The sequence below is a fragment of the Merops nubicus genome, unplaced genomic scaffold, assembly GCF_000691845.1.
Source record: "Merops nubicus isolate BGI_N331 unplaced genomic scaffold, ASM69184v1 scaffold24939, whole genome shotgun sequence".
In the NCBI taxonomy this organism is placed as follows: domain Eukaryota; kingdom Metazoa; phylum Chordata; class Aves; order Coraciiformes; family Meropidae; genus Merops; species Merops nubicus.
This window is the reverse complement of record NW_008633423.1, coordinates 17,430-45,316: the sequence shown is the minus strand read 5'-3', so window position 1 is coordinate 45,316 and position 27,887 is coordinate 17,430. Positions and strand designations below refer to the sequence as shown.

At 53.5% G+C, this 27,887-nt stretch overlaps 1 protein-coding gene across 1 annotated transcript; it reads right to left on the bottom strand.

Annotated features, from left to right (window-relative positions):
• Positions 1-6: 6 nt before the first annotated feature.
• LOC103780572 (protein CEPU-1) lies at positions 7-27,547 on the bottom strand (the record flags this gene model as incomplete). Its single annotated transcript, XM_008948262.1, has 6 exons — positions 7-67; positions 1,916-1,948; positions 4,577-4,728; positions 6,328-6,448; positions 7,147-7,281; positions 27,379-27,547. Coding segments are annotated over 6 exons (671 nt in total), but the record flags the coding sequence as incomplete, so codon positions are not given.
• Between the last annotated feature and the right edge of the window lie 340 nt (positions 27,548-27,887).

Below are 27,887 nucleotides of genomic sequence, written 5' to 3'. Positions count from 1 at the left end.
GCCAGCAGCCAGGCGTGGCCACCTCGCCGCCACGCTCCGCTGTTCCCGTCGTGGACTGCCCCAGGGCCTGCGGGAAGGAAGAGGAACACCCGCCTGGTCAGCCACAAAGCCAACAAGGACCCATCAAACACACAACAAAAACCAATCAAACCGCACCTCTGGGCGCCCCCCCAGTGCCAGTGCACATAGAATCACAGACTGGTTTGGGTGGGAAGGGACCTTTACAGGTCATCTACTCCAACACCACCCCTGTAGTGAGGAGGGACAGCTTCAACTAGAGCAGGTTGCTCACAGCCCCATCCAGCCTCATCTGGAATGGTTCCAGGGATGAGGCATCAACCACCTTTCAAAGCAACCTGCGCCAGGGGCTCACCCCCCTCAGTGTAAAAAATTTCTTTCCTGTATCTAGTCAAATCTCCTCTTTTAGTTTAAAACCATTACCCCATGGTGGCACTGCCCTGTCAATAGCTGCCAAGCACCCCAATCCACCCATGTCCTCCTTGAAAGCACGGCACCATCCATCCCCATCCACCACAATCCTCAGGACATGACACACACTTGGGCCCTAGACCCCATCCTGAGCTCATCCTCTGCTCATCATTGTGAACCAGCCTCCTCTGACACCCTTTGCCCCTCTGCCAAACATTTCCAAGCCACAGTTGTAGGGGACAAGACCGCTTTGGCCCAACACTCCCCACCCTCTCCCAACCCTGTCGAGCTGGCGTAGGGGTGACCACCCTGTTGTTCCCCACTTGTGTCCCTTGGAGGGTCTCAATAACCATCTGCCCACCCAGCAGAGATGCCAGCAGTGGTTCTATGCTTGGGACTCCATGCTTGCTACCCTCCCTGGAGAGGGTCATCACTGGTAATGTGCTCTGCCCCCACGTGGGCCTGGGCCATTTCAAGAAAAATGGGATGAGGAGAGTCAAGAAGAACTGAGCCCACCCATGCTGTGGGGGATCATGAGGGTGAGGAGCTTGTAGCTCACCATGGGAAAGGATGTGGAGGGTGCCTGACCCTTTGCTTTTAACAAACACCCTGAATAATGGCCCAGGGAAGACCAGGCTGGGAAGAAATCTCAGGATGATGATGCCTGGGCCAGTGAGGCTGCCCTCCAGGTCCAATTGACTTGCCCTTCCTAAACCTCAGGAGATGTCCCCTCGCTTCAAAGCCCAAGCAAGGCGCTGAGAGCCATTAACCATTTAGTGTCCCACCAGCAGCACTCATCCAGTGTGCTCACAGACAACTCCTGACACTTCCCCTTCAGCCCCAGGTCCTGGCGTGGCTGGGAAGCTGTGCACAAGGGCACATCTGGAGACACCACTGTCCCCATGCTACCTCCATCACCCACCCAACACCTCCGAGTCATCCTGATGGCTGACCTCTGAATCCATCCTAAACAAAGCTGCCTGCCTTTGGCTCCCCAAAATCAAGATGATGCCAGGTTGGACAGCTGGTAAGATGGCATGGCAGAGCGACAGCCACCCTGGCCACAAACAACACCAGAAGGAGGACTGGATGCCTCTCTACCACTACCACATCCCCCCAGAAAAGCACTAGGAGCACCCAGGAGGAGAAAGGATCACCAGACTGATGTACACAGCAGCACAGGGAAAGCAGACCACAGAGACATCCTGCTTTGAGGGTGGTGGGGAGGGAGCGCGGGGCTGCGACGGGGGCACGAGGCATGCGGAGGGCACGGATGGGTGTGGAAGGCTGGCAGGGAGGAGGTGGGATGGGAGGGCAGCTGGCTGACAGCCCTAATTCATCTCTGGACCCGTGGGAGCAGGGGGGTAGTGGGACGGGAGGTCAAGGCGGCGCTGCCGCCAGAAAGAGTTGGGGCAGGAGCCAGAGGGACCCGTGGGGAAACAGAGCAGGGGGAGCACTGGCGTGGCGGGGTCCCCAGATTACTGACCTTTCCAGGGTGTCAGAGCAGTAGTTGTCTCTTCTAAAAATTAAAGAACAAGGGAAAGTTAAGGCAAAAGGGCAATGGAAAGCGCAGGCTCAAGACGCTTCCCTCAGCCAGCCCTCGCCCCGGGGCTGGGGAACACAAAGTGGAGGGGGTAGCAAGTTTGATGCTGCTGCCCAAATTGGGACCTGCTCCTCTGGGACCACGGCCCCCCTGTCTGGGAAAAGTGCTGCGTGAGCTGAGATGAGCCACCTTTGGGGTCCTGGACCTGGGGGAAACCCTGGCAGAGTCCATGCTTGCACCCCAAGCAAAAAGTGAAGCGTGGGGGCTGCAATTTGGGGGATTCTGGGGGTTTGGCTCTCCCTTGCGCTCCTCCCATTCCCCTCCAGTGTAGGTTCAGGGACCACCCCTCTCAATAACCCTGTGGACAATCCCCAAAGGGTTGTCCTTCCACCAAGTGTCCATCCACTGAGCACTCCATTGCATTACAGAGTGCATCAAATCCGCCTCTGAATGAGGTGGTGTGCCTATAACAAGTGCTATGTGTTAAAGCACTCGTTGACCTCCCTGAAAAACCAGACTACTAAAAGTTTTAGAAGATGTACACTACATAAGGCCCTGTCACATGGCCCCAGAAAGGCTCACATCATGGTATCCACCCAGATTAAACCTCCGTTTGCAGGGCAAAAAACTCCAAAACACTCACTAAGCCTCAGGGAAAAGGGCTCTAAAACTGTCCCCCAAAATCTCACCAGTGAGACTTTTCTTGTGCTGTGGCTTTATGGAAATTATGGGAGGTCAAAGGGCACCGATGTTGTTCCCTGATGGAATTCATAATCAGACCAACTAAGCTAAAGGGGATCATACAATAATCTTAAGACTTATGCAGGACGCTTCACTAGGTCCCATCTGATGCTGCCATCATGGCACAAATTGTACAAACTACCACTTAAAGGTGAGAAACCAAATAACTAATAGCTCTCACAAAAACATCACCAGAGAGAAGTAATTTTCTGGTGGTTCTTTTTCCAGCCTGCATCTGTGGATGCCAAATGAGGTCGTATGTTAATAAAGCTTTTAACCTTAGAAACACATCAGGAGCCTACAAGATCAAAGCTAAGGATGTGCACGTGGCTCTGGACACGTTGGGTGCTCAGCACAGCCACCCTGGTGCTGCAGTGTCGACAGGGCTGGGCTCAGGCAGCTCCACAGTGCAAGAGCTGTGTGGGTGGGTTTATGTGGGACAAGGATCACCAGGAAGGCTGGTGGGGAAGAGAACTGAGACAGTGCCCAGGCAACGCTAATGATGGCTTAACGGGCAGGTAAAGATGCTCACGTCCATCACTTACAGCACAGGGCTTTTTTTTTGGGAACAAATGGTTGTGAGGCTCATCAACATCCAAGGTTAGGTCTACATCAGGGCTGCAGGGATGGAGATGAGCATCTGAGGTAGGACAGCACTGAGCCTGGTATCTTCTGCTCTCCCTAGAACAACCACTTCCCAGGGTCTCAACATGCCTCACTCCCCATGCCATGATGACAAGCTAAGTGTCCCCATGAGTACTTTGGGACTGCCCCCTATCTCTGCGGGCTCTGTGCCACTAAACAGCCAACCTCTCAGCCATGAGCCATCCTGCCTGGGGATGAGGAAGGCTTCTCTCCCCTTCCACTCACTCCCCATGCCATGATGACAAGCTAAGTGTCCCCATGAGTACTTTGGGACTGCCCCCTATCTCTGTGGGCTCTGTGCCACTAAACAGCCAGCCTCCCAGCTATGAGCCATCCTGCCAAGTGACCTGGGCATGAGGAAGGCTTCCACTCCTCTCCAGACATACAAAGACAAGAGGTGAGGAAAAGACAAGGCAGAAGATCCAGGGACACAATGCTTCACAGAACAATTACCCTGTGCATGGTGCTTGAACTAGTGGCCTCACTTATTCCCAAACCCGGGGAGAAAATGATGGAAGAGAAAAATGACACAACGATAAATTATTCACAACTTTGCAAAGACATCAGCATGGGAGATGAGATGCCTGGGATGATGGTGATGCCTGGATAGATGGCAGCTGGTCGACAATACATCATCCCCTTTCCAGGGAGACCAAAACTATCCAGGAGGGTAAAAAGGGTGCATGGTTTTGCTGGGGGGAGTGTCAAAACATGCTGCACAGCTGTTGTGAAAAAGAGTGAGAAATGCCACGGAAGCACCTACTGAGCCCCCAGACAATGGTTTATTCTGGGATGGGTGTGGGGGAAACTGTGCTGTGGCCCTTGGGGTGATCCCTCAAGTTTGCCATGATGACCCTGAGTGCCACCTCTCCTCCCACCATTCAGCATGGGAGGATTCCTTCAGAGGCTCTCCTAGGAATCTGTCAGAGCGAGAAGATGTAAACCCGCAGCCAAGTCCTAACTTTGCATCAACAATGGACCCCAAACTCTATGCCAAACACCTCACAACAGCAGTGGACATGGGAGTTACATCTGGATGCTTTCCACTTTCTGTTCACTTGCCATGGCCTCTGACCCACGTGCCACAGCAGAAAGGATCAACAGCAAACACACCTCTCCAGCAAAAGACAGAGAGAGACCCGCCCCACGCCTTGAACGCTGGAGGTCTCACCACTCTGCTGTGTCCCCAGCCTGGCCGGCCCCCTGGGCCCTACTCACCATAGAGGATCATGCTGGCGTTGGTGTTTCCTAGCTGGTTGGATGCTACACAAGTGTAGTTGCCATAGTCTTGCTCGGAGACGTTGAAGAAAGTCAGTTTGGAGAAGAAGTCTTTGTTCTCCACTTTCAGTCCTTTCTGCCCTTCAACCAGCCTGAGAGAAAGACAGAAGGGGACGGGGTCATGGGGATGGCATCAGGAGGAGGAGCGACAGCTATTTTCTATGACCCGGGCCTGCCTGTGAGCAGGGACATCACATCTGTGGGGAGCAATCAGGTGAGGGGAAGGTACTGGGAAAGACACAGGAGATGGATGCTGCTCTGCTAGGTCTCCTCCCTTAGCTGCCAGCCAACACCACCCCTGTGCTGTACAGAGGCATCCTCACACATGCAGAGGCACATGAAGGGGATGACTGCTGCACAGCGACAGGGCTGCTCACACACCCAGGGAAAGTGCCTGGAAAAGGCCTCTTCCCACCCAGTGGAAGAGTGAGCCCAGCTTCCCCCTCACACATCTGCCCTGAGGCCTCCTCAGTCCTCCCTGCTCACACCTTCCTCTCCCCTCTCCCCTGCCAGCCCTCCCTGTGCCCTGCTGGGGCTGGCAGCACGGGCAGCAGTGAACACCTTGGGGTGGACCCAAATGCCGGGCGGTGCTGCTCAACCGACACAAATGCTGACACCTTAACCAAGCGCCTTGGCTTCCCTGAACTCCTGTCCCCGCCTGCTCTGCTCCTGCAGCTCTTTCACTTGCTAATTCCTCCCAGGAGATGCCAGATTCCCTTCATCACCCTGGCTGGGCTCTGAAGGCTGATCCAGGCGGGCTGCACCCGCTCCCACCGCTGCTTGGCAGGCCCTCGTGATCTGACCTACTTCTGAGCGACACCTTTCATCTGCCACGCAAACATCCGCTGCTTTGTCTGCTCTGCCTGCTCCTTTCCTCCCCAAACTAGCTAGGCAGGCAGCCCCAGCCTCCACTCCAGCTTCTCTAACATCTTTGGCAGCTAAAGCACGCCTCCTTATTAGCCACCCTTGTGGCTTGTCCTGTGTTTGGCTGCACCATGGCCCCTCTGGGTTTCCCAGGGAGAAGTAATGCATATGTGAGTGAAAAAACTTTGCCTGGGGTCACATTTGCTCCAGAGTGGGACCCTGCTCCTGGCTGCACTGCTGCCCAGCTGCATCCCTGCCTCACTGCTGTGCCGGGACACGAGAGCTGCCACTTGACCTAAAAGTGTGACTTTTGCCCCAACGCTGAGCAGGGTAGCACGCTGGGCAGCATAACAAACTCAACATCATGTTCTTTGCCTTTCCAAGAGCAAGGGGCAGACACTGCCTTCTGGCCAAAGCACTGCAAGAGATGACAGGGGTTTCATTGGCTCCTAAGTGCTTGGATTTGTGCTGCCAATATCCCTCTCATCTGTTATGCTTCACCCAATTTACCACAAATTTACCATGGCACCATAAAACAGAGGTGTGGACGACTGCTGCCCTGCCCACACCATCTACTCAGATGGAGCCCAAAACCTGTCTGACAGAGGCTCCTGCAAAATCCTCCTCTATCAAATATTCCTCCTCTCTTTTCCACCACGCAGACAGCACTGAGTTAAATATAAAGCCCTGGCCTGTTTTTAACAGCTACCGAGCAGCGGTGGGTGCCACGATGCTGGCTGCTCACCAGGATGCCCAGATTATCCCCTAAAAGGCACAGGGGGCAGGACATGCCCTCTCGTTTTGGCCCCCCTGCCCCGGGTTCTTACCGCTTGTCGTCTTTGTACCACTGGAAGTTGGCAGAGGGGACGGCAGAGGCCTCGCACAGGAGGATGCCCTTCTGCCCCACCGGCACCCCGGTGCTCTTGGCGTCCGAGATGTACGGCGGGTCTGCGGGGAAGGAAGATGGGAAACCTGGGGTCAGTGCCCAGTGGCTTCGGGGCATCCTGCCCCATTCCATTGCTCCTCAGGCTCTCTTTTCTTTCCCTGTACTTGGGAAGGAGGCAAAGCCACTCCTGAGCCCATGCCGAGCTCCTGCCACTCCCGCATGGCAGCCCAGGGGTGTTTGGGCTTGTGGGGGACCTCAGAGCACAGCCAGGAAAGGGCTCCTCAGAGGACTGGAGCACCCTGGCTCTTGGGCACCATACGAACCCCTGTGCTGACACCTTGCAGCTGAAGGGCTGGCTAGAGTGGGGTTTAGGAGAGTCTTCACCTCTGTCTGAGCACAAAATAAGACGCTTTCTTCCTTGCTCTCTTTCTTTCTCTCCCTCATTTTTTCAAAAGGAAAAAAAATCCTGTTTACTGCTCACTTCTCTCCTCTCCCAGGAGGTTATCAGCACAGCATCTCACCATGGGCGGAAAAGCCAGGCTGATGGAGACAGCTGAGGAGGAGGTGGTGAAAAAATTGGAGCTTGAAAAGAAAGGGGGAAAAAAAAAGGCAAAACACCACCTACTCAGAAAATTGCCATTGCCTGCCTAGGTGCTGGGGCCCAAAAGGCTGGGTTTGCCCTGCTTCCCACCTCTGAAGTGCCATCCCCTCCTGGGGTGGCACGGTGACCCCAGCCCACAGTGATCCCCAGGCTACTCACAGTTGACAGTGACTTTGACTCGCTGGACAACAGGCGCTGCCACGTCGTTGGATGCGCTGCACTCATACTCGCCCGACTGCTCCCGTGTGATGCCCGTGATCTCCAGGTACTCATCCTCACTGATGAAGCCCACGGCTGCAGAGAGAGAGGGCTGTGAGTGACAGGTAGGCACAGCAAACCTGTGCCCCAAAAGTCCCAGCCCCACCATCCCCAGAGAAGCCCTGCCAGAAAGGTGCCTGTGAGCACTGGACCTCCACCCTGCTGAGAGCATTGCTTGCTGGAGATAACATCCCCAGCGTGTGTAGGGTGGGTGAGGTGGTGCTGGCCAAACCTGTGCTCTGCCAGAATGACCTGAGATCATCTCTCCTTGTCATCGGCGCATCCCACCCCACCCTCCTGCTGGGTGGCACCATGGGGCTTGACCAGCTCTACTCAAGACACCCCTCTCTAATTTTTCAGCTCCAATTAATTCACAGCCAGTTTATTACCATTAGTTGTGCTGCCAACACCTCCCTTCAGCCGAGACGCTTTGTCCCTGCATCGCTCCGCTCCGGGCTCCTTTCTGCGCTCCCTGTGGGGGGCTGCACTTACCCCCCTCTCCCCCGACTGGTTGCATCCCTTCCTTTTGCCTGGCATCTTGGGGCCCCCTCCCTCCTTCCGAGAGCTCGCTTGGCTTTGAAGCGCTCCTGGAAAGCAGCGGCGTGCAGCTGGGGAGGCGCAGGTGTTGGGCAGCGATAGGCTGCGGGCTGACGGAGAGCACGGCCTTACAACGAACACAGAGCTCAATAAAGGAACTCGCTGATTAGGACACGTCTGCCAAACATCCCAGAGAAACGCCTCTTGCCCCAGAGTGAACTGCACCAGCGTGTTTCCAGTAGCCCCCTGAACGGGGGCAACTTCTCCCTTATGTCCCTTCACATCTCCCCGTTGTCTCTCCCGCGGCCGAGGTGCCGTAATTACTGCGCAAAGCATCTCCGAGACCGGTGTCACACTTAATATTCCTATAAATTTTAAACGGTAGTCCTTGGTACATATGTGTGGCAATTGGTGTCATATTTTAATTAGGCTTGCCCTACACCATCTGAAATTAATAATAGCTCGAATTACCAGTGTAATTTATAAATTAACATTGCTGCAGCATTAGGAAATAAATTAGCTCCGGACAGCTGTTTCGGGGAACGAGTGCCAATGGCAGAGGGGCCGAGCACAGGTCTCCCGGCCCTGGGGGACCTGGCGAGCTCGGGTGGTTGAACTGGGTGATCCCACGCTCACCCTCGCCTCCCACCCGGCTGCTGCCATCCCTGACCAGCGTGACCCGATGGGCTGCAGCTTGCCACGCTCGACCGGTCAACCGTACGCAGCCCGCTCCTAACAAGAGCATGCAAAACATACAGGCAGGAGGCTCCTGTCGGGGCACACGCCGTCTGCATCCCACCAGCTGATGCTCTTATCACAGAATCACAGAACGGTTTGGGGGGAAAAGGACCTTTCAAGATGATACAGCCCAAGCCCCATGCAGTGAGCAGGGACATCTGCAGCTAGAGCAGGGTGCTCAGAGCCCCGGCCAACCTCCCCTGGGATGGTTCCAGGGATGGGGCAGCGACCACCTCTCTGGGCAGCCTGGGCCAGGGGCTCACCACCCTCAGTGTCAAACATTTCTTCCTGCTGTCTAGTCTAAACCTCTTTTTAGTTTAAAACCATCTCTCCATGTTGCCACAACAGGCCCTGCTAAAAACATTATCCCCACCTTTCTCATAGGCCTATTTAAGCCCTGGCAGCCCCCAGCAGGTCTCCCCAGCTGGTGCCTTCTCCTCTCAGGCTGCCCCAGCCCAACTCGCTCCTGCTGGGCTGCCAACAGAGGAGTTCCCCCCTCAGGGCATTGCTCCAGCAGGTCCCTGGCTCTGCTGTGCTGAGGACTCCAGAGCTGCCCCAGCACTGCAGAGGGGCAGGATCCCCTCCTTGTCCTGCTGCCCACCCTCCTGGGGGTGCAGCCCAGGGTGCCAGTGGCTTCTGGGCTGTGAGTGCACATGGCCAGCTCCTGTCCAGCTCTTCACCTGCCAGCACCAGCACCCCCAAGTACTTCTCCACAATGCTCCTCTCAATCACATCGTCCTTCAGCTTGTATTGATACTGGGAGTTACCCCAAGGACCTTGCACTTCACCTTGTTGAACCTCATGAGGTTCACACAGGCCCACTTCTCCAGCTTGTCCAGCTCCCTCTGAATAGCATCCATTTCATAGCACCTCTCCCCAGAGTACATAAATAGTGAGCGTGGTCACACCCCACTGCCCACAAGGCAGCTGCCTCGATGGCACATGTACACGAGGGTTTGCACGTGAGGCCCCGAGCTGGCACCAACACCATTTCTGTAACGCCCTTGTGCAACTCGACGTGGTGACCTCCTGCAACCCAGGTGCCTGCTGGTGCGATCCCACGTGCCACTATTCTCAGCTAAAACTAGTGCAAGTATGGTCAGCCAAAACAAATTCACACCTTGGCTCTCCCCTGCACGGGATCTCACGGCAGCTGCCTCTGCACGATGGCCTCGAGGCTTTGCACGGCCGCTGCTGCCTCGCACGCTTGGCAGCTGAGCTGAGGACCCCGTGCTTCCTGCTGTCCCGAGCTGACCTCGCTGGGAAGGCAGCCCTGTGCCACCCCATGAGCTTCAGAAAGGTGTGAAGAGAGTTCCCCCCTGCACCTTGCTGGGATGAATTGCTGGCATCTATCTGCACCCTCAGTCCCACGCCAAAATTCCCACCTGAGTCACAAGCTGCTGAGCTCGTCGGTGCTTAGCGCAACCGAAGGGCCAGATAAAAAGGTGTTACCCCCAAATTGATACCCTTGGGAGATGCACAAATTGCAGTGTTACTTCCAGAAGGCCTGCAGCACTGTGTGCTGTGAAAAAAAAGAGAGAGGGGGGAGAAAAAAAAGATCCCTTTTATGTTTGACCTAGAATTGGCTTCTCTGTAGCACAGCGCTGCCTGCTGATAAAATAACGACACAGCCGGTGGCCTTCAGACGCTCCGTCTGCAAATCTGACTCGGGTCTGTGCAAAGGCTCAGATAACACTCTGCTTCCTAACTCACCAAAGGCCCTTCCCCGAGCGCGTCGGAGCCGGCTCGCACGCGGTGAGAATTAGCTCTCGCCGTAGCTGAGCCGCGCGTGCATCCCTGGTTTGATCTGGGAGCAAAGCAGCTCGAGTGCATTTCGTTACCCAGCAAAAGACTTCATTAAAGTAACTGCGAGGGTCAGCTTTCCGCCCGCAAAAGCTCAGGAAATTGAGAGATGAAGGCTTCCTCTGTTCCTGCGTAGTGCTGAAGTCTGAGATACGTGCATGGTAGTCGGCCGACAGAGAGTGAAAGAGTTCAGGGTTCCAGGGTTTGGCACACTTTGCTTCGGCTCTCGCTGGATTTTGGATATGACCCATCGACCCTGATGCGTGGAGCCCACCCTGGACCAAAACGGGATGCTTGGCATCAAAGCTGATGCCTGCTTTCACCCTGAGCACCATCTGCTATTACTTAATGCTCAAGTACTACTTGTGGCCATCCCTGCTAGAAGCTCTGGCCAGATCCTGCTTCCTTAGTGCCAGCTACAGCATCTCAAGGAATAACGTGACATGAGAGATCCCTGCCCTGAGGGTGCCACTTCACCGGTGATGCCGGGTGCCCGGGACACCCGTTGCATCTCCCATCCACCCCCAACAAAGGACTTCAAAAGAAAACCGGGTCCACAAAGCAGCTCTGCTGTCCCCTGTGCTGCCAGGTCACGCCAGCACCCGTGTCAGCCGCGGGGAGAAGACGCACACCGGGAGTGATTGTGGAACCGCTCGCCCCTTGGCCTCTGTGTTTTTGCCTATTTATAATGGGAAGTTGAGTTGATAGTTGGACACATCTCATTCATTAGTGACTGCCAGGAAGGCCACAACAAATAGATGGGACCCAGGGAGCAGGGCCAGGGTTAAGCAAACAAATCTGCGAGGGGAGACCTCACGTTACAGCAAGTAACAGGGTGCCCATGTCAGCAAGGCTGCCAGGAACCCTCGAGGCTGGCAGGAGGGACTTTTATTCACATGCAGGGTTGCATGGGGATGCAGATGTTGCTTTGGGTGAAGCTCAGTTCCTCAGGCTTAGAAGCAAGGTAAACCCCAACGCAGGTTTTGGATGGGGATTATTACTCCAAGCAGTCTCTCATATATCAGGCCCTTAGGGATTACACCATGGTCTGTTCATCTGAGGCTGGAGCTAGAGAGATGCCATGGCTGCCTCAGTGCCATTGTCCCTGCCTCTGAAAGCACTCAGAGCTTGGGGATGCTTGGGGCAGAGCTGGCCCAGGGTCCTCCAGCCCTGGAAGCTCTCCTGGAGCTACTGGTCCTGCTCTGCCTGAATTGATGGTGGGAACTCTTCAAGGCTGTCTCTGCTTGAGCACAATTAGGAGCTAAAATATTGCAGGAATTAATAGGAGAGCTCTCTCATCTCCTCAGGAGCTAAAAAAGCAGCACAGCCAGCACCCATCGTCGTTATTATTAATACTAATAATATAATACAGGCCAGAAATGGAACAGCCAGGCACTAGGCAAAAGCACAATCCTCGCTCATCGGCCGAGGATGATGAACTAACCCGGTTCTCCACCGCAGCAGGAGCAGCCCAGAACACCGAGTTATAAATAACCAAGTGGTGTCCCTCATGTGGCACAGGTAAGCCGTGGTGGGGACACCACAGTGACTGCCATGAACGAGGCAGTGCCTGGTCCCTGCAAGGGCCCCAGAGCACAGGAGCTGTGGAGGTGAGATCCCAGTCTGACATGGAGCACCTGAGGGATGGCAGAAGCTGCACTCAGGGTCCTGCACAATGCCAATGCAACAAGGCACAGGCAGGTGCCTCGTGCATGCCTGTTCCTCCTCCTCTCCTTTCTCTAGCCCTTGCTTCTCCTTGTTCTCATAGCTTGACTTGTCTCCCTTCTGCCTCCTCCTACCTGTTTGCTTCCATTGAGCCTCTGACAAGATAATAACTCACCAGAAAGCGAACTCCCAGATTAATTACATGCCACTGTCCCCCAGCTCACTGTTGCAGCCACGTTCATGTCTCTAGGATGCATCACTTAGAGCTTTCCCTGGCCCACGATGCCATTAAAAAAGCTGTGCTGAACAGGGAGGGAGGCACTGCTCTCTGCCAGGGCGTCCTGTCCATGAGTGAAGTGAGCTCCACTGTCCTTGCTTTGGTGAACCACAGTAGCTCCTGAGGACCACAACCCTAACGAAACAGTCCCTGCCCCTGCTCTGAGCCATGTGGCACAGGGTGCCAACCAGGCCGGTGTCTTTCATGCTGTCGTGTGCCCGTCCCGACTCCCTGTGCCTTGGATTGAGATTTCCACCTCTAAAGCTCAAAGGCACAACCTCAGCAATTGTCCTGTGATGGATTTGGTCCCTGGGACTGGTCCTGAGGTGCTACCCTGCTCCACTCCGCTGTGCCACCATGTTTACTGGGCACCCAACTGACTAGCTGGGACCAGCTGGAGAAGAGGAATATTTTATGGAGATAATTTTATTAAAATGTTTACAACAATGCAGATATTGACATCTTGCTTCAATCAATAGCACAATTTATTGTCCTTCAAGGTGAACATTAAGCCAAGCTGCCCATTAGTCAATATTTACCTCCAAGGTCTATAAATCTTTATACGGGCTTCAGCGGATGTTGACAGCAGCTGATTCCAGATAAGTAAAAGTAAGAGTGTGAAACATGGCTCCTTTTGGAGGTGAAATAGTAACTAGTTAATTACAGTCCCTACAGCGATTCTGAACTATCAATTTATGACTCCTTCTGGCAATAAAAATTAACACGGCGCAGACTCCCAGCTCTGAGCAACACACTGAAACTGAGAGCCCTCTATTTCCAACCTCGCTGGGACACGGCAGCCACGGCTGTCCTAGAACAGTTTATAGCAAATAAAGAAAAGACACAAAGGTAATAAGAGCAACTTGTCAGTGCCCAAAACCCCCTTCACCTGTTCTCTGCTGTGGTGGTGGGTGGAAAAGCACGAGGCGGGTGATGGAGTAGCATGGCACAGGCAGCTTAGCTCCCAGTGTATGGGGAAGGAGTCACCCCAAAACCAAGCTCTTGAAACCCCACTAACATGGATAAAGAAGAGCAAAGGCTGCCTCCAGTGTGGGCCCTAGCCGAAGATGGGAGAAGCGACTGCTTTGCCTTTTATTAATCAGCATCACGGGCTTCTGACTGCTCAATTAACACACACAGAACAAAGTTCAGGCAGTTCACAAATTCCCTTTCCCTTCCCATCGAGTGAATGACACTGGTTAGGGAAGTGTCCCCTCCACACACCCTTCTTTCCAATTCCTTGGGCTGGCTTAACGCTGCCACGCTCTGGCAGAGAACGACTCAGGGTAATTAACCTGCTGGAAACCATCCAGAGCAATCATTAAAAAAGGATTTTTTTTTTTTTAAGATTACCCTATCGACCCAGGCAAACACGGTGTGCACTTCTCTTCCTCTTACATCTCCCATCCTACAGGCTCCTGCCCATTTCCATCTGTGCCCCACCCCCAGAGGAGGAATCCCTTCAGAAATCACACCTACACAACCAGCGTACGGCAGGCACGGGGCATGAACCTCCTCTCTTCCTTTCTCACAAGCCTTCAGAAGCAGGGCTGTGGCCCCAGAAACAGGCACGCGATGCATCAAAGACTGTATCGTGCTTACATGGGGCCAAGTCTCTCTCTTTTTGAAGCTTCCTAACAATAAAAAAAAGGTATCTCCTCTCTTACATGTTTTTCCCTGTTAATTGGCACGTTTCTGTAGCCTGAAGTTGTGGGAAGCCCCAGGGGACAGTGCTCTTGCTGCTGGGCTTTCACGCTGCACTCAGGACTGCAGGAGCTTCGCTGCTGTGCTCTGGGGTCCCTCCTCATGCCTATTTCTGGCCACCCATGAGCATGACAACAGGACATGGGGATTTTGACAGGCACCCTCTGAACGCAACCACCTACTGGGAGTCATTGTGAAGGCCGTGGCTCTGTGGCCTGCTGCCGGACCTCTGCTTTTTGTTGCTAAGGAAGAGATTTTGTTCAATTTCTTCCACTGCTTGGGGCTAAAACTTAGACAGGACCCACCTTAGTGGCCCCATCTGCTCAGCACACCCACAGTCAGCCCTGAGACCGTGCCTGGGGCTCTCACATCCTACAATCACTCCAATATTTAACTATTAAGCAGGCGCACACAACACATCTCACTAGTCACTGGCACGTGCAACTTGAAGAGACCTCCAGAGGCCACCACATGACTCGCTCCTGGTCACTCAGCCTATAGCATATATTCACCATCCACTCCATGGACAGCCAAAGAGCAGCCCAGGGAGCCAAAACACTAGTGGGCTCCCCCAGCACGGCCGCCTCACTGCCATGCCAGGGATGCCTGCCCAGTCTGCTCGCCTCGCCGGTGCCACCTAACGTAGCCAAGTCTATCTAGCCACCCATTATAGCACCATTGTGAAGAGTTTTTAGCTTAAAAGTCCTTGAAAGTTTCCCACAGTGACTCGTCAAGCAAGATCTTTTTCACTTTTCTTCTCTTCTCCGCTAACAATATTTATACTCATTTCTTTTATTGAAATCTATCTGCCGCCTGTTCTATTAAAGCCACTTGAGTGGCAGCTCCTATTCTCCGGGAGCCTGCAGCCCATCTATTCTCCAGACAATGAGATACAAGCAGTCTATCTTCTATTGTGCTTCCCGGCCTTCGGCTCGCAAATCTTCCATCTCAAAAAGGCATGTCAGAGCCGCCTCCACGCCAGGGAGCGGGATCCCGGGCTACACGGGGGCTTCCCGGCGCCGGCCGGGCTCCCCGACCTCCCCCTCCGAGCGAGCAGCTCCGGGCCATCTCCAGAGCATCTCCAAGGAGATGCTGCTGCAGCACCCGTGGTCCCTCAGGGATGTTTCTCCCCCATCCCCTGCGTGCCATGAGTCGTCCTTAAACGCAGTTCCGCGGCTGCTGCCGAGATGTTTGCACGCCTCAGACAACTTATTTGTTACCGGGAATAAAAGAGAGGCATTAAACCTTTTGTTTGCAAGAAGTAGTTCCTTGGGAAATAAAAGGATTATGGAAATTAATATTTAAAGAAACAAAACAAAACAACTCAGGGACCAACCACCCTTGAACGAGGCTTTAACTCAGGAGCGAATGAGTCGAATAAAGAATGAGCCCTTTTGTTTCGCCAAGCAGGAGAACTGGGCCGGCAGGAGAACTGGGCCGGCTTGGAAGCGGCTTGGAGCTCCCCAAACTCGACCATCCCCAGCCTCCCCCAGCCCCTGCCTCCTCCCAGGACGCTACCCCGAGCCTCAGGGAGAGGTCCTGAAGGCACGTGTTGCCCCATTAAAGCAAATTAGCGAGGGCTGCAGTTCACAAAGCACATAAGTGGTGTCAGGTCTGTAGCAAAGACGGGTGTAAGGCTCATTAGAAGGCTGCTTTATGATACCCACACGTTATGGCAAGCACGGAGATGGGCAGCGTCTGCCTTGGCCTGCTCAAAGGGGAAGGTGGTGGCCCTCGTGGTGTCACCCAGAGGGATGGATGCTCCTAGAATCAACGTTTGGCAGAGGTTGAGACCGGCACTGAGCTGCTTCCCACACAGCTTTTCTGCCTCCTTGCAGGAACACATGCCAAAGGCACACGGAAACCAAATGCTGAGGCTCCTGTGGAGCCAAGCCCTCTCCATGAGCGACAGCATCTCCTGGTAGCTCTGTGTCCCTGCTTGAGCAGCAGTGATGCTCTTGAGGTGCCTGAGCTGCTCTTCCTCCCATGCTCTCCCGTGGCCTACAGCCAGACCCTAACAAGCCACCCAACGAGGTGCCCTCTCTCCTTCCTTTCCTCACTCTTTCTTCCTCCCTGCGATTTTGTGCTTGCAAGGTGAGAGAGGACAGCGTCGCCAGAATGAAAGATTCTCCTGCGTGCCCTCTCCCAGCAGCGGCCCTAATTCATTTTTCATGGCCCCTTGCAGTGACAAAAGCCGCTGCTTCTCTCTTGTAAGCGTGCGCCGTGCAATAAGTCAAAGCTGATGTGCATTTCCCCCCTGGGTGCCGAAGCTGTGCTTTTGATTTAATTTGTCCTGTTGTTTGGCTCTCAGCCTTTGCCGGTGAGTTCCTTTGGAGAGGCTGCAAGGTATGGAGGGGCTGCCTGACAGATGGGGTACGGTGGGTAGCATTTAAATAATTTGCTGCAACGATACCAAGATGTTGGAGAGTGGCAGATGCTGCCGGAGAAAAACCTCTCAAACACACACATCCTGTTTGCAGGAGCACCACTCCTCGATTCAATCCCATCACAACTTGGCTCTCCTGGAGCCCGCCCCGCTCCTGGCAGCTTCCTCCCCGTCTCCAGGAGGGGCTGTGGTGCACGAGGCTTGGCGAAGAGGATGACACAAGGAAGGGAGGTGCTCCTGCCTGCTATTTGCAGGAGTCTTGCAAAGCACCTGGAAAAATGTCACAGGGCTGGGAGCTTTGGAAGATCTCTGTTGCATCCCCTCCCAACCATACTCCTCTGCGTGCAGAGAGCGGCCCCGTCCCCTGCCCAGCTCCAGCGTCCCGCTTGCCTCTGGATTTGTCTGGAAACCAGCGGCTGGCAGCTGGGACTGTAAGGTCCCTCTGGCTACAAATTTATACCCAAAGGCTTTCTCTGCAGGACAAGCTCTTAAGAAGCAATTGCAATCCAAAGCGTTAAATGGCTGTAACCTCAGCTAAGCTGTATTTCAGCCGCATTAAGAAAATATCCCTAGGATGGGAAGCAAGTGGCATAATGGCATTAGAGTGAAAAAATAAGCATCAAGTGCTGGCTAAATCCCTCCCCAGCGCTGGCAAGAAGTCATGGGGAGCTGGGAAACTTTCCCTTCTCCCCGAGGATCCCTGCACGCCGCCGCTGTCGCGTCTTGCTGCAAACAGGATATTTTCCCTCCCCTGGGACCCCCTGACCCCAAATCACAGCAGGGTGAAGCTCACTGTCGCCTCTCCATCATCTTTAGCCCCTCTTTATTTTTTCAGACACGCTATTTTCCAGCCCAGTGGCCTTGCTCTGTCCCTTGTGTTTTATGGCACTGATGTCTCCATTTCTGGAGGATCATTCGCAATATTGCGGCTTACTAAGAGAAGCTGGGGAGATGCACGGTGGTGAGATGGATGGGCTGGGCACAGCTGGGGGGCACGAGGGCCCAGCAAGGATGCTGTGAGCCTGGGGAGGAGAGATGGGGAGCAAGGAGCCGTGTCAGGACTTGCAGGGGTAGATGATGCTGGTCTTGGGGCACTGGAAGGGAATGGGAACAGGGAGATCAGGCTGAGTCTTGTTGCTCAAGCCCATCATCGCCTCTTCAGGGCTCCTGTGAAGGGTTCAGCCCCACTGCAGGTGCTGGGAGGGCAGCAAGAGGCATTGCTCTGTGAGGGAAAAGCCATTTTAAACAACAGCTGTGTATCACAGGAAGGAGAAAAACCCATGGGCTACAGGCTACAGCATTGCTCTGGCTTTAAATTATACTGTAGGAGGATAAAAATAAAAGAGAGAAAGACAGAGAGAGAGACCAAGAGGAAAAAGAATTGCCATTGTTTTACCAAGCAGATGGGAAAGTTCAGGGGATCAGAAAAAGACTATTATTATCTTGACTCAGCCGAGAGAAGATGGGAAAGGAAGAGGCATTTTTTTCCCCTGCAGTGAGGAACGCTGTCACTGAAGTCATTTCAGCAGAGGCAGAAGGAAACGGTGCCACTGGCGCTGGCCAGTGCCCGCGTTATCCCCACGTTATCCCCACCACCTGGGCACATCACCAGGATCTGGCTTTCTGTCCCCTTCCCCCGGCACCACACGTTGCTATTGCAGGGACGGGGCGATGGGCAGGGGAGGGGGAATCAGGACGTGTGTCCCTCACTGCCACCAGCCATGGCAACGTGCTGGCTGTGCCACCAGATGTGCCAGCTGCGGGCACCTCTCGCCTCCTGGCAAACCTCCTGCTTGGCCTCCTCCTACCCAAACTCCTGCTGCGCTGCCCCAGGGCAACCCTTCAATTAAAGGCCATTAAAGAATACACTAAATACACAACAAATCTCCCCACTTTTCCTGCTGGCCACATAACCACGAGACCAACATGACTTTTTTTCCACTCCAATTCATGTGACAAGCCCTTTTTTGGTGTGTGCAACAGTGCTTGACTCTGGGACTACTCGAGCTGGGTACAGGGCGGCTGAGCAGCTCTGGCTCACGAGCATGTTTTGGCCCATTCATACGAGCACAGGAACATTTCTCAGCCTCAGCAGAGACAAGCAGCCACTCTTTCTACCCATTTTCAGGCTAAGGGAAGGGCACAGCCCCAGAGCCCGTGGCGCCAGCCAAGCACAGGCACCAACAACTGCTTTACAAACCAGAGCAGACACTGGCACATCTCCCCTGCAAAGTATCAAGGTCAGGGGATAGGGAAAGGAGAAGTGGGAGCACAGTTCTGCTCCGTCAGAGCATCCTTCACCCATCACATCCCTCCTTGTAGCCGGTCACTTTGCCACTCTCCAACTTTTCTCCCTTTCCCTCCAATATATTTCGCATGGTTTGTTTCTCTCCTCCCCCTTTCCCTCTTCCTCTCTCCGCCATGTGTTCCTTTTCTTGGCTCCTGGACCTCGCCTTGTCACCTTTCCTTTTCTGCACCCGCATCTCTCCCGTGCCCCCAGGATGCAGAGAGGGGCTGGCAACCTGCCCTGCCTAATCCTGCGGCTACGGACTCCTCGGGCACTTAATATTCACGACAGAGAGAAACATTTCACGGCGAATTGGACGCACATTCAACTGGAAATGGAAATTTTATGACTCTTCTCACTCTGCGCCGCAGATTACACCAGCTGAGAAAACATGGAAGCAAATGAACAACCTCTGAACTGTAAAGTATATTAATAATGAAATCACAGCCCGGGAAATGAAGGCTTTATTCTGTTTATATTCTGCTCCATTAATAGAGAGCGCTTGCGCTAGCTCCACCCCATTAGCTGGCAATCTGCACTGAGGAAGAGCCTGAGGAACAGCAGCAGGGGGCAAAACCCTCCTCCCTACCAGGGGAGATTCCCGAGGACAGGAGTTTGACTGGGAACATTCCCTTGTGCTGCCTCTGCCAACGGACAGTGTGGGCAGGAGAACGTGTGGGACGTCTTTGGGCTCTGTGCCCTGCCCCGTGTGAGTTTGGCAAGCAGAGACAATGTTACAAGGGAAGGAAGGGAGCAAACGGCGATGCCAGGAAAAAGAAAAGCACAGATCTGGGTGGAAATCACCTCCAGCATCATCAGAAGGCCCTCAGCAAGGTGCCAGGAAAACCACCCACGCTCAGCCTCACCTTCCTCCCTGTGCTGCTCCTTCCCATCACCCGCTTACTGGGGTTTGAGCACCTCCACCCCCTCTCCAGGCATGCTCCCCACCCACTGGTGCACCCGAGGCCATGCTGATGGCTGTGGGAGAGCAGCAGCAGGCTGAGCCAGGCTACCAGGGCTTGGGCAAATAGCTATTTCAGTGCTATTGCCCCACTCCCAGCCCCGCCCTGGGCTGGCAGACCTGGGCCATATGTGAGGCAGCCCAGACGGGCTTTCTCCTCCCCGAAAACAACTGCGGCAGCTTATGCAAAGCACATCACGGGAGCTAAAACAAGCTGGAGCTGAGTTTTCTATAGCTGAAGCGACCCGGTGTTGACAGAATGGGGACGCGTTTCCACAGCTCAGATTTTTATAATAATACCTCGGGGGAGTCACTGGCAAAGTTTGGCCCAAATATAATTAGTTTGCACAGCTATTAGGGGCTGATAAAAGGTTTTAATTTGTGTGGAGATCTCTGGAATCTCAGACACTCCTGTCCCTTGCTCTTCCCCATGCCAGCCGAATGAAAGGCGGGTCCCAGGCAGGGAGCGAGCCGCCGACACAAAGCCACACATTTACCAGGGAAGGAGGGAGCTGTGCTCAGTGCTGAAGAAAAGACAGAAAATCCCACAAGCTGATACTGACAGCATGTTGGGTTTTGTCCTCCTTGTCCCACCACACCAAAGAAATAACTAACATATCCCCTTCTTCCAGCAGTTAGCCGAAGTGCTGCTGGGGCTTGGGAAAGGATGCTGTGGATGGAGAAAGGGTGCCAGGGCTAGAGAAAGGGCACTGGTGATGGAGAAAGGCTGCCTGGGATGGAGAAAAGATGCTGGTGGTGTGAAAATCGCCGTCTCTGCACAAAGCCAGAGCGTGGGATGCTCGGCAAGGATATTATTCTGGCAACGCAAGTGAACAGAAACTTCCCTGCTGCCCTAACACGGTCCTGCTGCCACTTTGTGCATGCAGGGCTGACAAGACTGTTGTGCAAACGGGTTGGCTCAGGAGCCAGAAAAATAAATCTCAATATTGTTATTAATCTGGCTTTGTCCAGGGCATCAGCTCCCTCACGCTGGGCACGGCGGCAGCGCGGTTCGGGGCCTTTTGCAGCACCACGGCGGGTCTCGTCTTTGTGGGCAAGGTGACCAGTGTCCAAGGGAATAAGCTGGAGGATGAAAGTCAGGGGTGCAGGCAGAGCTGCCTGCTTTGGCCCCTTGGTATGGCAGCACTGCTGCTCCACCTGCTTCCCCGGGCTGAGATAAGGAGCTGAGCACGCTCTGCTGCAGGCGAGGAGGGAAAGCGTGACATTGCAAAGCTATGTTTAAGAGTGTGCTGGAGCTCAGAGGGTGTTTTTTCCTCCTTTTCTTAAGGGAAAGACATTGCCTCATTTGTAGCTGGTAGAAGTCTTGTTATTTTTGTACCAAAATGCATATTTTAAAGGTGCGTATGCCAAACATGCAAGCAAATCAGCTCAGAGAGTTCATTTCCACCATGTGGGGAATCAAAAATATTACTTTTATATATATATACACACACACACACACACGTACAGTACATGATCTCCCACTGCTTCGAAAGAGCAGGAGGAACCAGGGCGCGTCTGTGGAAGGGAAATGCTGAACGGAGCTGCCCACAGCTGAGCACATGGCACGCTAACTGTGTTAGCTGCTCTTGAGGAAAGCAAACTCTGGAGCCTGTGATGCAATGCTGGGCCAGATCCTGCTCCCCTGGGAGGTGATGGGGAAAGCTGCTGGCACTCAAGGGGCTAAAGACTGACCCTGCACCTGGCAGGATCCTGTTGCTGGTCACGGCATGTACCCACGTGCTTTGTGAGCAACCTTTGCAAGGTACCAGCTTCTCCTTCACCATGGCCACGCACACAACTAGTCTCCATCTCGAAGTCCTACTTCTCCAAGAGGTCTACAACCTATTTCTTTGCACCCCACACGATGCAGATGGAGCTGGGCTGACAGTGACCCTTCTCCTGGCCGATCTGTCCGGCGTGCACTGATTAAGTGCGGATCAAAACCGGTGGCAGATTTACAGGTTAACAGTGATTTAGTGGAGTGCACTGCAGCCAAATTAATGCTGGCTATAATGTAGTTTACCTCATTAAACAATGCACACCAAGATCCTGTCTGTTGTAAAACAATTGGTCTCTGAAGCCTAGTGTTCATCTTCCAGGGTTGCTGGGAGATAATAAATGGGTAATATTCCGGCGATAATGGTAATGGAGTCACGGCTCAGAGCTAATATTATGGCAAAGCAGTAATTATTTCAACAGTAAACAAGGGGATGGTTGAGCTGCCGACAGGATTGGAGCCGGTTGAAATGCTTCAGCTAATTTAGCTGGGGCCTGGGCCTGCAACTGCCTCTTGGAAGGAGGACAAGGTGTTCGGCCACCCCATGGGTTGGATGAGTCTCTGAGAGACACTTGGCCAACACGCCACCAGGGGACCCATTCAACAAGGTGAGGTGGGACATGGCATATGGTGTGGTGGCCAAGGGAACCCAACGCTGCAGCTCAGGGCTGGTGCTGGGCTCTGTCCTACAGCCACAGTAGGAGGACTCAACAACCCCTTGTGTCGGCTCATGCAGCATCTCTAAAGGAGACAAGAGAGTGCAGGAAGATGAGAGCCAGGACGAACACAGGAGCTGCCTTAGGCCATCTGCTCTCCCCAAAAGACATTTCCCCATTCAAAGGGCCAGCAGAGAGCACGGCTCTCTGGTCTCACGTTAATTAGATGACTTGAGGCAGGGTTAAAAGGGAGCAACCTCCTGGGACACCGAGCTAATCGCTGCGAGGGACAAGGTGGCACAGAAGCAGGCAGAGCATTTCCCACCCGAGGGGATCCCCCTTCTCTCTGTGTCTCCTGGCCAGGCTCAAAATACAATGTCTGACCTACAAACATCCCCTGCCTCCTGTCCAGAGAGGATCCTGGGAAGATGAAGACAGCAAGCGATGTGCTTAATGGGCAAACCTCTGAGAAGGGAACATGTCCCCTTCCCAGGGACAAGCAACTCTTCAAGCTGGATTTTTTTTGCAGTTTGCTTGTCCTCTTGTTCTAAGCTCCGCCAAGAGCCAGAGAGAATCAATACATCCAAATATACCAGACTTCTCCCAGAGTCCCTTCGCTGGTTTGCTGCTGATGTATAGACAGATGATCTCATGAGACCTCTGCCACATTAGGCCACCGTGTCTCATCTATCTTAAGTGCATATACGAGCTGTGATTACCACCACGTCTGAGTGCCTCACGTCCTGAATGCATTTATCCTCCCGTCGGCCCTGTGAGACAAGGGATTGCTATTGTACCTCTTCCAGGGAGGCCGTGGAGGTTAAAAGGACTGATCACAGAGGATATGCGGGACGTGGCGACGTGGGGATCCTCTGAGCATCTCCCCTGTCTCACACCTCTCTGCTCCGGGAGGCACTGAGGTGGCACCTGCCCCACAAATCGCAGCTCAGAGTCGGCTTGGGACTCGGGCTCTGCACAGGATCTAGCTTTCAGCACCCAGCCTAATCCTGAGATTAACGGAAGATTCCCACTATAAAACCCTCTCGATTGGACCTTTTATGAGTAAATACACCATCAAGCCAAGCCATAATGTTTACTTACCCTGGCAGCCACTGTCTTAAGCCTCACACCAGAATCCATCACACTACAGCAATCATCGAAAAGCAATTAGACAAAACCATGGCAGAAAAGTCCATCAAGGGTCGTTAAGGATGACGACTTGGATACAGCTGCTGGCTGAGGACATCTGCATGTGGCAGACTAGTGCTGGCCAAGGCAGATGAGCCAGTGGGGGTATCTGCATGCACATACCTACTTCTTACATCCTTTCCTTGTGTCCCTGGACCTGTCACGGCAGGGTCACTGCACTCAACCACAGAGCCCAAACCAGGACACCCTTGTTATTACCACTAAGCCATGCCTGCTCCTCCTGTGACAGAAGCTGCTGAGCCCTCAGCCCTCCCAGGAAAGCCCTCTTTTCCATTCCTCAGCACATGTCCTGACCTTAACAGGAGGCACGATGAGTCTTGTGTCTGCAGCAGGATAAACATCCCCCAGTTAGCTCAACGTGGTGCCGTTCACCCTGCTAGCACTTTGGCCTCGCCCTGAGCCCAGCACCTCAGGACATTTCACTTTTTCCCAGCAAAGAAATCCCAGCCTTCATCCACTGAGAGATGAAGACCAGCCTTGACAGTGTGGCAATTGCCATGACAACATCAGAGTTACCCCCCAAAATAAATAAAAAGCCCAGTAACTATGGAAACATCTGAGTGACCAAAAGCAGACATTAATGAGAAGACCTCTCTGCAGTTTACAGATGGCATCAGCACCATGAGGCTGGGGACTGTAATACACCTGAAGTCTTGGAAACAACGAGAAGCTCCAAGCCCATGGGTGCAAACACTGCTGTGTGTGGGCACACCTAACACTGCCTCACAGACCCCAGGGTCCAAGTCCCCTGCACAACCTCCATCTCCTCTGGAAAGATGCTGCTGCCTCCACGCTGGATGTTACATCCAGACCATGGTTATTTCCATCCTTCTCTCCCTCTCTGCCCCCCTCCCTCCCTTCTCACTGTTGAGGAGGCCTCTCTTGACTGATGTCGTAATGGTTCTGGCACGGCAGGGAGGCTAAGGGGGCATGGAGCTGCCCCACAGTGTGCCAGAGCTTGGCTTCCCAGTCTGGTTTCAGTAAGCTGTGTTTTGAAGCCCTGGTGCCTGGCAGATCCAGTGGCAGTTGTGCTGCCAGCTAGAGCATCCGAGCCCAGGGCAGAGCCCCAAAGCATAGAGGCAGAAGAAGCTGTGATTACATCAACTCCATTTCTTGTTCCACCTCAACCTGTTCAGCTGCATTAACAGGAGTTGCCATGGGTTAGTACAACATTACTGGGAGCAGAAATAAAAAGGACAGAGAGGGGTGAGGCAGTAGGACAGGACACAGGCTATAGCACATCTCAAGTTGGATTTCCAACAAGTTCACAAAACCCTTCTCCAGAGCTGGCATCGTGCTTTTACTCCCAGCAGGAGGAGGGTGAAGATGGGCACAGGTAGGGCCAGCATTCATGTGATTCCCTACCAGAAAACTCTTGCTCAGGTTCACTCAAACTTTGAGTTACACAGCAAAAATATTCTTCTCCTGCCTGTGGGGAACTCTGTCAGCCCCAAACCAAACGGAGCCTCAGAAAAAGGCTTAACAGTTCCCATTATGTGGCAACGACTGCAGACACAAAAATTCAGTGAGGCTTACCAGGCCAAGCAGCTAAATAGATATTACACCAGAACGGAATGATGCACAGGTGAGAAAGCAGCCAAGTGGCCAAGGGGACTGGGAGGGCTGGAAAAGGGTCTCGAGTGAGATCAGTCACCGGGGAACTGGGTTGCTCTCAGTGTAAACCCCCTGAAGGACCCCACCACATGCTCTCCCTGGTAAGCAAACACTCTTATTTGCTCCATTTCCCACCAAGAGCCACACAGCAGGCTTACAGCTGCCAAGAAAATAATAAGGCCCGTGAAGTGCCTTAGCACAGGGGAGTGCTCACCGGTGCAGGCGTGGGGACAGGCTCCTCCAGCCCCCGCTCTGTCCGTGCCTGGCACAGCCACTGCTGTCAAAGCCTCTCCCCAGTGACTCCACTGAGAGCTGCCTACCCATCCGCTATGTAAACCCTTCAATTATGCACCAGCTTTCCCTCCACCAATTCTCCCCGGTCCCTTTTCTCCACCACTCCAAGCGAGACGGAGAAAGACATTGGGAAGGAACAGGAGGCAGCTCGCTCCAGACTTCCCTGGGGATGAGCAGTGAGGCAGACCTACAGCCGAGAGGGGCTGGCTGCTACCTTTGGGTCCCTGCTCGCTCCTGGCTCTCCAAATTGGAGTATCTCCTACTAGGGAAAGGGTTATCATCTCGGCATCTGCTACAGCACCTCTGTGCACCTGCCCTGGCTCTTATTTCAGTCCCCACGCTTCCCATCTTCATCTGTCCTATGTGTGCTGAATGCACAATGAAGCAGAGGTCCCCCTTGGTGGCCTGGCAGACCCAGAGAGAGCCACAGAGGAGCTGCCTGTGGAGATGGGCGGCTGCTGAAGTTGTCTCGGGCCACCTCTGGGCTCAGCACCCTCCATCAGTGGGAGGCCAGGCTCGAGTAAATCTCTGTGATCATTTGTTCCCGTTGCATTTTGAAAGCAGAATGCCTAATCATGGCCAAAATCAGGTAAGAGCTGCTGCTGCAAATTACACAGCGCCACAGGTAATTTCTGATTAGCTCACTCTTCCTCTCCTGGTGCATCCTCAGTTTCCATAGCAGCTAAGTCCTAAGTAAAATGGAAACATCTGGTTCAAGCATAGGTAAAGATTCCCTGGGGAAAGAAACCTGCTGGATGGCAGCAAACACAGAAAATAGCCCTCACAAAAGGCAGAGGCATCGGCGTATGCCGGGAGCCTGGTTAGAGAGGATGGATTGCGTTCAGAAGGTGGTGAGGAGCGTGGGATTGTCAGAGAAGGGGCCTGGGGGAGCAGGAGAGGATGTGGGGAAAACAAGAGGCATGTGAAAAACTGTCGGTGAGGAGGCTGAGACAAAATCACGTTGGCAGGGCAGAGAAGGGGAAGAGGAAAGAGACAAAAAGTTTCAAGGTGGGAGCACATGGACAGCCTCAACCATAAATGCCACCTGATTATGAGAGATACAGTGATGGCAACTTGGATGCCATGGATAGACACTCAGGGCTGGAGAGGAGCACCCAGATCTGCACCCTGTGTCTCAACATTCATCCACGCCTGGACTCCAACTGAAGGCCATTGTCTCAGAGGCATGACCATCTAAGGTGGATAAGCCAACACATGCACCCGGGGGTGATGGTTTTTATAGAGGTTCCCTTCAAGGGAATGGGGTGAGATGCTGTCGACTTGGTTCACTCTCTGCCTGGGCTATGGAGAGTGATGGATCTGGCCCAGCACAGACAAATAGCAAAAAAAAACCCCCAACCAATGGAGCTGTACCAAGACACCACAACCATCATCAGGCAGTTGAATGCAGAGAGCAGACATGGCAACATCCATCACTGCCGCCCCTGTGTCATCTCCTTTGGCTGCTGGGCTGCCTGGCTGGGGTGTCCCTGAGGAGGACCTGTTGTCTGGGACAACAGCCCACGTTGGTAAAACCTGTGTGGCACAATGACTGACATTGAAATGAAGCATTTAGATGGGATTAGAGGATAAGAGCCAGGCACTGCCCCTTGGCCAGAAGGCTCATCCCACCTAAAGCTCACAAATCTCACCCCCAGCTCTCCAGCAAGAACCTTGAAGCCACCAGGGAATAACAGGACAGCAAAACAAAAAGCAAATGCCTAAAAGCAGTGAGGAAACAGTTTGGAAATAACATGCTCCTGTATGGGCACGTACAGGAACTTGTTTCCCAGCAGTCACACCCACACAGCTCTGTTCAGGTTTTGCTTACCAATTAACAGGGCCACCCATTAATGGTTCATGGGTTTTCCTGCTCATTTGTACTATTTATAGTTCTCCTTTGAAGCAACGTGTGAGAATTCCCCGAGAACTTTTCAAAATAGGGCTGGACAAGCACATTCAATCCCTACACACAACAAGCCCAGCATGGCACCTGCTACCAGTCCTCCACGTGAGCAAAACCATAAGTACCTCTCCGAGACCACCAAGATGGGTCTTTCCCCACCACAGCCAACACCTCCTGCATTAAGTCACATCTTTTTGGGGAACATCACCTTCTCTTTACAACTGAAATGCCACAGGAACTAGTCAACGACACGTCCCCAGACTGCAAATGGTGCTGGGCTCTTCCCAGAATATTTCTGGTAAGGTTTGGCTCTTACCTTTGGGCGAGATGTGTCTCCAGGTGATTGTTGGATCTGGCCTGCCCGTGGCTATGCAGGTGAGGCTGACATTGCCGCCCTCGTTGATGGAGATGTCAGAAGAGATCTCGATGATTTTTGGAGATACTGCAATGACACAAAGAGGGAAATGAAAATGCAACTTGTTCTGCTACAACTCAGGTCTCCAAATGGGGGTGAAGGAGGCTGAATTTCCTTCCTTCCTCCCTCCACCTCAACAAGCTATGCAGTAACCCATCGGTCTCATCTGATTTGATGGGAACACACAGGAGAAAGAGGGGGCAGACAAGACAGAGTTGACATGGGAAGAAACTGTACCCCAAGGGGATTCAGTCATTTTAGGGAGGCTAAAGACACCTCCTCCTCAGCAGCGTGTGAGACAGTAATTCTTCCCTGCCCTGCTTCCAGTACTCATCCTGTCCTCACAGCCACAATGAATCCTTCTCAGCAGAGCTGCATCCTACTGAGAAAACACCACCCACCCTCTCCAA